Source organism: Aulonocara stuartgranti, assembly GCF_965226115.1.
Source record: "Aulonocara stuartgranti genome assembly, chromosome: 18".
In the NCBI taxonomy this organism is placed as follows: domain Eukaryota; kingdom Metazoa; phylum Chordata; class Actinopteri; order Cichliformes; family Cichlidae; genus Aulonocara; species Aulonocara stuartgranti.
In genome coordinates, this window is record NC_138954.1 from 17,728,631 (window position 1) to 17,741,105 (window position 12,475).

Genomic DNA, 12,475 nt, shown 5'->3' on the forward strand with positions numbered 1-12,475 from the left:
ATTACCTTTTCCTTTTGGCTTTCTCTTGGCTATTTCACCTGCTGGTGCTGAATTAGTGTGATTGTTATAGTAAGAAATATCATGCAGAGAAATCTCATTCCGTCCCTTTCATTTTGTAGCTTGCATATTTTTCTTGTACAGTTTTTAATTCATCTTTTCTATCCTCTTGTCTCCATTCTGGCCCAAACCAGCAGATTCTGAAAACCCAGCTGGCTGGAGAATTAAAGGCTGTGGAAATCTTTTTGCAGCTTTTCTTGAGAGAGTGAGCGAGAGAGACAGAGCCAGAGTGACATTTCTCACCATTCAATTTACAAGAGAAGCCAAATATGAGGCGTGGATCAAAGTGTCTGTATAAATTCAGCCTGCTAAGGTTCATGTATTCTATAGATGAGCTTTCTAGAAAGAAGTAAAACAACTGACATGTGGTGGAAAAGATTTTAATTGCTCCAAAGAGCTCAAGTTGCCTAGTCATCAAACTGTTATTCAGATAACAATTTTGCAATGTAAATATGTCAGCTGTTTTATATCATTTCTGATACTCAGCTGTTTCATGTCTTGCAGTCTGAGGTTTGTGTGTGTGTGATGAATGAGTAAGAGCCTGAAACAGAAAGGCAGGCAGAGGAAATAAAAGGATTTTTAGTAAAGAGACATACATCAGGAAGCTGGCTACTGTCTCCATATCTGATGCCCTTGCAGTACAGCCTTGTGGCACGAACTCCCAAAAGACCTCTTTGTTCTCAGAAGATGAGGGCTAGCAGAATGTGACTGTGCACTTACACCTGAAGCAATCAAAAGCAGAGAGAATAACACATTTATACCGCACGATGGCTCTGCTCTCATCCTACAATATACCTGGCACAAACAGGCCAAGAAGTCCTCCTGGAATACTGCACACCTTCAATCAGATCTAAAGAAAGTATAATTGTATAAGCACGAAAAGATATATATCCAAACCAGCACATGCAGCTCCATGAATAGAAATCAAAGGTTGCTGATTTTTTATTTTGTTTAAATGCACTGTGCCTTATTTGGCTCTGAACATCAGCAGTGCTCATCTTTTAGATTAATTTAGGAGGTGCTGCTCAGCAGAAATTGAAATACAGATCGAGGTGACTACAGAGAAACTGTGCCAGATTAACGAGCTTACAATCGTGAAGAGAGACTATGACAAATAATCCCCATCTTAACAAAATTCAGATAGAGTCAAAACCAGTTAACTGATGTGAATCATAGAGTCTCGGTTTATGTAGTGGATTGTGTAAAAAAAAAAAATGAAAGTACCTTCCGATTATGATCCACCATGCAACATCATGTGATTGGCAGCAGCTTCATTTTTCAACACGACAAACACATTGCCAATGCAGTAAAAGCATACGTTGACAGAGAACACACAGTAGAACACTATCAGTCAGTCAGTCATCACGCCTTTACAGAGCCTGGACAATTTTATTGAAACAATGTGGGATCATCTCGACAGAGAACGGAACAACAGATCATCATCCAGAGAAGAGCTTTAAACATCTTTGAGGAAGCCTGGAAAACTATTCCTGAAGATTAGTTAAAGAAATTACAATAAATCTGCACTAACAGAAAGCAATCATAGGAAATATTGTTTTTCAGTGTCAATACTACAAATGTTGCCTTATATGCTACATTTCCATTTATATTTCTATGTTTCAATAATTCTCTGCAGCTATTTCCCATTTTCCAAGCACAATATAAAGAAATGAGGGGTGACTCAAGACAGACAGAGTACTGTAGCTTCAGCATTTATCATCTGTGACTGTAAACACTTTTTTGAGAGGGGACAAATCATTCTAATGTGGATCCTTCTGATGAAGGATACGCTTGTGGACTTTTTCCTCAAGTCCAGTTTTGATTTGGTAATTATGTGTGTATTGTGTTTTCAGCCCTGACAAATGGAGTTCTGCAGGTTCCTGCTCAGGGCTGGAATTGCACTCATTTCTTTTAAGTTTATGTGAAAGCTAGCTGACTCGTGGCCATATTTGATTTATGCTGTGTAATTTATTTCATAAGTAAAGGAAAAGAAACAGATTGATCACCGTGTGTTGAAAGCAATGAAACAAAATACCATTCACAGAAATCTTATATTCTCACTTCATCTATTTTGTATATGCCATATTATTCTTGTCCTTCCAAGATTGTGGGTGTTTATCTGAGGGGAATACACACCTGAGTGGCAACTGTGAGAACACCTGCATTTCTTTTTTCTTGGCACATTTTAATTATGGCTAACATTAGCTAATTCATGACATGCACTGCTTGTCCCTCTTGGGTGTCTTTTAGCTGTTTCATTTGCTGGTGTTGAACCAATGTGTCTGTTATTACAAGACCACCAATACGTCAACCGCATGTGAACACTGGTGGGATTTGCCAGATGCTTAGCTATCATGGAAGATGATCTCTTGATATCAGCATGTGCAAACAAGCACTGAGATGGACTTTTGTTATTCTTACTATTGTTATTATTCTTTCTTCCCCCCTAGTGGTGTGTGAGCATTTTATTTGTACATTCTGAAAACACCTGCCTAAAAGCAGAAGCCTAATCGGAGACATTGACAAAACCCATTTTGAAAGGAAGCTATACAACTGACGTGTGGCAGACAAGCGTTTAACTGCTCCAGAGATATGAAGCTGATGAGTCATCATCCTGTTAAATAACAATTTTGCAGCATAAATATGTCAAATATATAACAATATAATGCTGTTTCACATCGTTTCAGATGACAAGCTGTTTTTAGGGGGTGGGGGAGGGGGGCTTATGTGATGATGGCGTTAAAGAGGAAAAATAGAAGATATTTGGAAGAGAGGCAGCAGGAAGCTGGCGTCTGTCCAATACCCTTGGAGTGCAACTTTGCAGCGTGAACTCCCAAAAGACCTTTTTTTGTTCTCAGAAGATGAGAGCTGGCAGAGTGTGACCGTGCACTTAAACCTGAAGCCATCAAAAGCAGAGAGAATAACACATTTAAACCGCATGATGGCTCTGCTCTCATCCTTCAATATACTTGGCTGCAAACAGGACAGGAGGTCCTCTTGGAATACTGCAATCCTTCAATGAGATGCAAAGAGATCCGTACAAATCTGTGTCAGACAAAATAAATATTTGGAAACCTGCACATGCAGCTATGCAAACAGCACGGATGTTGCTGATTTTGGTCTTTTGTTGAGCGCACAGTTTGGCATTCGCCTCAAAAGACTGTGGCTATGCCATGCAACACTGAAAAACTGCAGCCCTCGCTATTGTGATTAATTTAGGAGATGCCACATAAGGAATATTGAAAAATTGATTAAGGCAATGACATAAAATCGGTGCCACTTTAATTACACTCTAGTCAGGAGACTGTAAATGATGCCACTGTTTTCTCTCATTTGCAGATCACCTGTGCGAGAGACTGAAGCTGACAGCCGACACACAGCAATGTGAATGTTTTTTTTTTTATATGTGGGAGCTAATAAAAGCTCAGTAAAAAGGGAGTAAAAGCCTTGTAGATAAGACAGATTATCAGTGTAAAAGCAATGTGTCCTACATCTGGTGTCCCATATCTTCCTCTCAGAGCAGCAGGGACAGATAATACAGACGTGAGCCTGGCAGGTCCCCAAGAGGGAAAGGTGAACTCTATTGTTATGCAGACAGCTGTTTGTTCATTTAGTGTGACAGCAAGCAGGCTTGTTTAAGATTTCTCTTTAGCTAAAGTTTAGCCTAGTTCAGTTTTAGTCTGTGTCAAGTTTGACTCGGTAATCAACAAAACCTGGTTAAACCTGAATATTCTATATCATCAATTTCCAGGTGACATTTTCCAAACCTTTTTGGATTTCAGAAGCTTGAGCTAGTGATTCTAATTATGTTTTTTTTAACTAATGACCAAACATATCAGCTCCAACACCTCATGTTTGCCACAAATTGTCTACTTCCATGTTGCTGGTAGCACAAGTCTTTTATAGAACATTGTTTCCCTTTTTGTCTCAGAATTTAGTAGGCTGCGAAATACTTTACTGCTCTGTTTCTATTTTTGCCCCATCCCTTTCACTCTCTCCATCTACCTGTCACACTGTATATAGCTGTGCTGGATCAGTGAAAGCTAGAACACTAACAGCTGAGAGAGAGAGAGAGAGACACACACACACATAGTGAGAGCTAGGGAGGTGGAACAGAAGGCATGTGAGTGTCCTGGTAGCATGGTAGAGTGCTGGACTTTGGCACTGGCCATCAATCTGTCACTTTCTTACATCCTCTCTGGTACCGACGGGTCGTGGCAATGGCAGCCTGTGACGGATGACTAATCTTCTCCTGGTAATGAATGAGACACCACCCCCCTGAATGCCAAAAGAGTGCTGATTGTGAGGGTGGCTGCCTCATGGCAATACAGGAGTCTTATTATGAATGCTATGCAATCATGTTACTCTGTGTCTGTGCCAACCAAACGCAGTAGCTCCCAGTTTATGAGAGTATAGTCGTGTCTCGAACACGGTGACGTGCGGTAGCGCTATTAATTGCGCTTCTTTCTCTCATCTTCTGTGCTTGTGTGTGAGGGAATTAGGCAGAGGAAGGCAGCGCGTAAATGAATCAGAGCATAGTAAAAGTCACTGCACGGGCTTTAACGATGGAAACACGTCGTGTGCAGGTGGAAAAAGGAGACGTTGCTGTTAAGGATGATGCATGTGCTGTTCTGTCAGGCTGAAGGGGAGCTCTGTAGCCGCGCTAGTCAAATCGTCTTGACTGCGTGTGTTGAGTAGCTGAGACCTGTCTTATCTTCACCTCATAATGCGCAGGCGTGATCCTATCTGAGCCCCGCAAAAAAAAAAAAAAAAGAAAAGAAAAGAAAAAAAAGCTGTTACCGTCACAAGTAGACGACGTGCTCTTCAGTGGTGCTCAAGCGAACGCTGAATTCTTATTATAGTAATTATTTTTTAGTAGGCTACATGTATATGGCACATCGCCTGGAACACTGCTGGAAAATGAAGATTTGCTTGCCAGCTAATCTTTCCGGACAGCACAGTCCAACCTGTGGATAGTGCCGAGCGCGTCTGTGGCCACCGGCCAGTCTCCTCCGCTATCTGGGACGCTCTGCCTTGAGTCTGTTGTGCGCGTCTTTTTACGTTTGCATCCCGGGGTCTGTGTCGGCGCGGGAGCCGCTGTTCTGTTTAAGCTAAGCTGTGAGCAGGTATTCAGTTTATGAATGGCACTGACATGGAGGAAATACCGTTTCAGAAAGTCAAAACCAGGCGGAAGAGAAGTCACTGTCCACCGGGTGTCCCTTTGACCACCATCGTATGCGAGGACGAGTTCGACTGCAAAGAACTCGAGTCTCTCTTCCAGAACTACAACCTGAAACTGGAGCAGACGTCCACTCTTAAAGCCCTGGCCGTGCTCATATTCTTGTCCTCGACGCTGGCTGTGGTGGAGTTGCTGTCCGGCCCCAGCATCACCATCTCCAAGGGGTCCCATCCGGTCCACTGTGTCATCTTCGTGTCCCTGTTTATTGTAACTAATGTCAAGTACCTGCAAGTGACTCAGCTCCAACAGATTGTTAACCTGACGCTGCTCTTCGGGTTTACTTTCTCCTTCCTTTGCTGTCCCTTCTCCCTGGGCGCCATGGGGCTAGAGCCCCCGACGTCCCCGGAGCAAGGCATGTGGCAGCTCATCCTGGTCACCTTCGTCGCCTATGCGCTGCTACCTGTACGGACGCTTTTGGCTGTTGTGTTTGGAATAATGGTGTCCATCTCCCATTTGATTGTGACTGCCACTTCCGTCACAGTGAAAACACAAAAACTATGGAGAACAGTAAGTACATGTTGCACATGATTATGGTGCCTCTAATACTTGGTAACCTTGGAGCTTATATTATTATGCGTGTGAATATAATAATCTATTCGTATGAGCTACACACTGCTGGAGTAGCCCGTATTAGGATATGAAGCTCAGGTAGAGAGAAGCAATTTAGATGTCAGTTCAGCACCAAGGATAGCTCCATGTGGTAAGACATGATGGGCTTTGCTTAGGTTTTAATCAAATCCGGCAAAACAATAACACGAGACAAGTTAGAGCATGTTTGCTCTCATAAGACAAAAAATGTTGAGAATTTGTAGCTTTATCTTGGTGGTATGTAGTGGAAGTGAATGTAACGGTGACTATCAGTTCACATAGTTTTTCTCCCTCTTCCACACAAATTCCATGCGTGTAACACATTTATGATATTTAGTGGTGTTAAGCTACTGTATATTATAGTGTGGTGAAACCAAGACTTCCCTGCAGGCACCCTGATTTAAAAATATATAGTAAAGCAAAACAGTCTACGACTGTTTTCTATGGGATATGATTCAATCCCAAAGGAGCAGGTCAGGAATGAAGAACTAGAGTGACATCCTCCAAGCACCAGAAGTATGGCAAAGTGGAGGGACAAGCACACACACACATAAACACACACCCACCCACACACAGAGGAAGACCACTTTGACTACTCTACATATGCTTCCGTTAAGAAATAGGGCAAAGTCATGCATGTCATTGCAGAGCCGGAATAGAAATTGGTACACGGCTCTCTGGAAATGTATAGCTTTTGTACCTTTTCCTGTCACAGTCAGACACATATGCTCACATTCCTGGCTGTCATCAGCTGTGGGAAAAGAAGATATGTCACATCAGTCAAAACCTACCAGGGGTATAATGGAACATGTCTGCCTACGTGCAACATATGACACAAATATTGGGCATTTCTTGGAAGTGAAACTGGGATTCTGTCGTTTCATCGTGCTCCCAAATGATGACAGCCTATTTACAGAGCTTTGTTTTCCTGTATGTAGGCTATGCGGTACCTGCATAGCCATGTGAAGGACACTGCTAGCTGTACTACCGGAGATAGCTAATCCATTAAGCTTAGAGATGAGCTGTGTGGCATGACCCTGCACAGTCCAGGCTTGCAACAACCACCCACCTAGGTCCCAAGCACTCAGTCTATGGTTGTGTCTACTTCTACATGAAATACCTTATTACTAAAGCAAGTGTTGACTATAATTTCAAATGCACCTTATTGTAGGGCCTCTTTGGTCTCATCATGCATCAGGTCCTTTTAGTAGCATAATTTATTCATTTTTGGTAGTTTAAATACCATAAAATGTTAAATGGGGTATGGGTTTATAGCCTTACCTGTCTAGATAAAGCTTAGATTACAAAAACAATAAAACTAAAAATAGGTACTTTATTAGACCCCATTGAAAGAAATGACAAAAATATAATTGTAAATAAACTCAGCAATCATTGGCATTTTTACTTATTAACTTATTGCTACTACTATTACTATGAAGTACAACAGCAAAAAAAAAAAAAAAAAAAAAAAAAAAACTAAAGAAAAGGGGAGGAAAAAGCATTGCAAATAAAAACCTTGTATTGTATTCAGTGAATACCTGTATACATCATAATGAGACACCTTGGAATTAATCATGTCGCCGAATAAAAGTTAATGTACTCCTTTTATTTTTTTACTGCATCGTAAAAGTTTGAAGATCTTCATTACTGCCAGTGAATGGGTACAACAGCCGAGAATGAAAGATTTTGTTGCTAGTGCAGTAAGGTCAGTAATGAGCACACTGCGTTTAACACAACAGAGAAGCTCAAGAGTATTTTACACCAATTAACTCTGATGTCCACATTTATTCACTCCGGGCTATAAAGTTACTTGAGCATCGTTTGAACATGCTGATCCTTGCCAACAGTGCTGCCAAGCACAAAGCCAGACTTCTGCTGCCAAAAACAGCGTTCTCAAGGCAATCCGTTATTCGTCGCTCTGGGAAACGTGCCTGTCTGTGGCAGTAAAAGTTTCTTAAAATTTTACAAGAAGTGGATACATCATTTCAAAATATGACAGTGTTTTCATGATGCTTAGTTAAACATATAAGCTATATTTTAATAAAGTATAAGGTGTTTTGGGGTAACATTTCTTAAAGTCAAATAAGCTCCATCACTAAGTTCTACAACAGAAAATACTAAAGGTGAATGAGGATATGAGTTAACATATTTATTTTCATCAATATATTGTGTATTTATTACCTGCAGTGACTGCTTGTTAGTCTACACATCATAGGCAATCGCAGAACTGTGTCAAGTAACTCAGCCAGCCTCAACCAAGCAATAGGAATTATTATATACAGTCATGCTGCTTTGTGTCTATTATAAGAGATGTCACAGATTTTCTCATAGAAAATATTGAATAAAAAATTATATATTTGAAAAATATCCAGGTAAATGAATTAACTGGTATAACACCCTTAAACTGCCATTCAGCCCGTTTAGGGTAGTGAAACTCCAGTTTCAGGTCCTTGAAAGCAGGGGTAACAAAACCTGGCAAACATCCACATGTATACATGTAGTTATATGAATGCCATGGATACTTTAATCAGTGTAGTGTATAGGCTGCTTGTTTTTATTTATTGTTATTCAGCTTTGATTTTAAGCATTATGATATGGGGTTTTTTTAACCATTAGCGTTGACTATATACACATCTGTTCATGCAGCTTAGTGTTATAGTTCTGTGCTTGCCCCTTTTAAATAAAGTAAGAAATTGAAATAAATTACTTCCTGTGCTGCATTGTGCATCAATGCACACAAACAAATGCACAAAGATGCCAAATGACAAAACATATTTTACATTAGAATATTTACCATACATCCAATATATGGAAATATACATGAAAATACATTTTTCATTGATCATAACAACACACGTATAAATATTTGATCTAACTAAAGTGATGTAAATATTTCCTAATGGTTTCTTAAATATTTGGTCTTCAACAATGTACCAGAGAAGTAATAGTGTGTAATGTGTGTGTGTTTTTGCAGTTGGTTGCCAACACAGTACTGTTCACCAGTGTCAACCTGTCAGGGCTGTTTGTACGCATCCTAACAGAACGAGCCCAGAGGAAGGCCTTCCTGCAGGCTCGCAACTGCATCGAAGAAAGACTCCGCATGGAGGATGAGAACGAAAAACAGGTATAGACACCTTTTTTGCTGCACAAACTATGTGTAAAATTGGATGTCTACCCCCACCGCCCCATGCCTCAAGTCATTTTGCCACATTATTCATTTCTGTTAGATTTCATGCCTTTTTGTCTAGCGCATTTCTTATCACCGCCAACACTTTGCCCTATGATAACTTTGCCGCTTTCGACTGTATAAGTGACTTACTTTATCTTTTTTCCCCTCTCTTGCTCTGTTTCTCACACACAAATGTACACACACACACACACACACACACACACACACACACACACACACTCATATTCTCAGGAGCGCCTGCTAATGAGTCTGTTGCCCAGGAATGTAGCTATGGAGATGAAGGAGGATTTCCTGAAGCCCCCAGAAAGGATCTTTCACAAAATCTATATCCAGCGTCATGACAATGTCAGGTAGGACCCTATCATCAAGGCAACACTGCTGTGAACTTTTCCTAGAGACATTTGTGAATTAAATAAAGCCTTTCCATTTTAAAACAGTCATTTAGAGATTAGTATACTCATAAGAGATTCAGTGCTAAGAAAAACTAAATAATGTCCAGAGGAACAACTATAGAATGTTGGGGTGGTGTTTATGTTTACACTGAAGCCTTACTTGTATTTTTTACTGTTTTTTCTGAATGCTTAAACCCTAACTGTGATTCCTGTAGCACAATCTCTAAAACTATTCAGACTTATAGCAAAACCACTCACTGAGTTTGCAAAACTAAAAGCACAAAAACTGCTTTGCACTCAGTTTGCAATTTCATAACACACACTTTGCAAAACTGTAGGCACAATTCACTGCACAACACTCAATTACCAAATTTCCAACACACTCCTAGCAAAGTATACACATGTATGGCTATCATTAACACTAATTTGCCAACTGTCTGGCACACTTTCACATGTGAAAACTTTTTTAGATAATTCGTTCACTTTGCAATCTGCCTAAGCACTATAATACAGGTAAGCTGTGTGTGCGGAGTACAATGGAGGGAGCAGAAAGAGTGAGAAGAAGAGGAGGCCGAGGAAGAGGACGTGGAGGTGAAGAAGTAGGATGAAGAGGACGACAAGGACAAGGAGGAGCAAGAGGAAGACGAGGAGGGGGGAGAGGAAGATGAGGAGGGGGGAGAGGAAAATGAGGAGGGGGGAGAGGAAAATGAGGAGGGGGGAGAGGAAAATGAGGAGGGGGGAGAGGAAGGGTAGGAAGAGTAAGAAATAGAATTACTGATGACATCAGAGCTACAATAGTGGACCATGTAATCAACCGTGGAGTGACCCTGAGGGTAGCTGGCCAACGGGTCCAGCCTAACTCGAGCTGCTACACTGTAGCAAGCACCATAAGGACATCTTGAAATGAGAATCGGTTAGTTGTGTGCTTAGTAGATGATGGCTTGTGTGTACTGTTTGATACGGAAACACCACTTTTACGAAGGTGTGAAGAGTTAGTCTAGCTGTGTTTGCTTTTGCAAGAGAACTACAATGTTTTGATGATTGGGTGACAGGTTTTCTTATTTGTGTGAAGAGTTTTGCAAAATTAGCCAATAGTTACAAAAAATGTGCTTAAGCAATCAGAAAAAACTGTAAATTGTCCAGGTAACACTGATGGCCTGGAAAAAGATTATGTTGCACTTTCTACTAAAAAGTTCCAAGCACTCATTCAAACAGTTCTGTTTGTGATATTTATTATATTACTGCATTTTTACATATGGCTGATGTGTTCACATCACTAAGGAGCATTTTAGTGTTCCAGCCTGTTGCTGCTTTCACAGCTTCATATGCTGGATAACTTAATCTGAAGTAACTAATTATATTTTAATGCAGAAATCTATAAAGTAACTATAACTCCTTCTAAATGTAATAATTCCCTTTGAAGTATGAAATTAATTTACATTTTATTTACGTAAATTTTCTTTTAAATAATCTGATTATTTTGTTAAGCGCGGTGCTTGGATATTATTTATTATATATAACTTCTTCCCTTTTCTTCCTCACTTTGTAGTTAGTTATGTCTGACCTTTAACCTTTGATTAGAAATGACTAAATATGTGTGTTTGAGAGTATGATTTTCACTGCTTCATTCTGTGGGGGGGAAAAAACAAAAACTTGATGTTCTGCATTCTCATTTTCATTACCCATTTTGGTATGCCTCGGTAACTGTTTTGCTACCTTTCCCATTTCATGCTCTAGCATTTCCTTGTTACCGTTTCTTATCTTTTTCACTTCCTCCTTTCCTCTGTGTTCTCAGAGCAGCAGGGAGGCTTGAGGAGGAGAGTTTGCTTAGCCTTAGGATTAAGTTGCTACAGGGGATTAAATGCAATGGAGACCAAATTCTTGTTGCATAACACTTTGCCAGTGTGTGTGTGTTTGCTTTTGTGTGTTTGCTTTTGTGTGTGTGTGTGTGTGTGTGTGTGTGTGTGTGTGTGTGTGTGTGTGTGTGTGTGTGTGTGTGTGTGTGTGTGTGTGCTTTTGTGTGTGCTTTTGTGTGTGTGTGCTGGTTAAATATGGACAGATCTCAGTGGAGCTCTGCTGATTGCTTTTGTGCCTTGAACTTCTTCAGATAGCTCCACCCTTTGAGAGTGATCTGGACTGGATGCAGGCATGATTTATGTGATTTGGAGGGCTGTAATTAGAAACTAAACTGTGTGCAGCACAGTTTATGCAGTTTTATTTATTATGTTTTGAGACTGTGGCTAGTATCTTATTAAAACTAAGCCAGAGGGATATTGTAGTAATAGTCTTCAGCCAACCTGTGACCCTGAATTGATAAGCTGTTAGAAAAACGGATGGACGGACGGATGAATGTTTGGATATTGTAGTTATCAGCTACTAAAAAAGAATATATTTAAGTGTTATTTAACACAATACAAATTGTATTATAGAACCATACAGGTATACATTTGCAGTGAGTACAGTATACACAAACAGAAAATTAACTTACATAAACTTACAGTAATTCACTTTTTTTTTCAAGGTCAGTGATTTGTCAAGTCATTTTAATAAATTACCCTTTTTATTTTTATTTAGTGATAAATTATGATCAGAAATTAATACTGCCTACCTCTGGATCAAAGAGCCATCAGATTTATTAGGATTTAGCACTTAATTAAATATTTCTACCACTCTTTGTTTTTCCATATATAACATTTCCATAGAGTTGACATTTCCTTTATCCTTCCTGTATGGAGGATCAAAAGTGCCAAAATGAAACCAACAAATACATCTTTGGATAGTTTATCAAATGTGTCATGAATCAAAGTTATAAACAGGTAATTTATTAACACACAGTTAATTAGATATATAACTTAATTAATGAAAACATAAATTCATCATAATTTAGAACATATTTATTTATTTTACTATTGAATTAATTATTATTTAATGGTTCCTGATCAACAGACCTTAACATCTGATTAGCTATCCTGCAAGTCAAGACAAATCGTTCGCAGATAAATGATACAT

At 39.7% G+C, this 12,475-nt stretch overlaps 1 protein-coding gene across 2 annotated transcripts in view; it reads left to right on the forward strand.

The window, feature by feature from the left end:
• The first annotated feature begins 3,500 nt into the window (after window positions 1-3,500).
• The window catches only part of LOC309694122 (adenylate cyclase type 1-like), a 39,672-nt gene continuing 30,697 nt past the window's right edge, over window positions 3,501-12,475 (forward strand). For both annotated transcript variants that reach the window (XM_082513904.1, XM_082513905.1), the window contains exons 1-3: window positions 3,501-5,803; window positions 8,859-9,008; window positions 9,306-9,424. In XM_082513904.1, coding sequence (XP_082370030.1) covers window positions 5,195-5,803; window positions 8,859-9,008; window positions 9,306-9,424 — 878 coding nt within the window. In that variant the 5' untranslated portion in view covers window positions 3,501-5,194. The remainder of the gene's footprint in view (window positions 5,804-8,858; window positions 9,009-9,305; window positions 9,425-12,475) is intronic.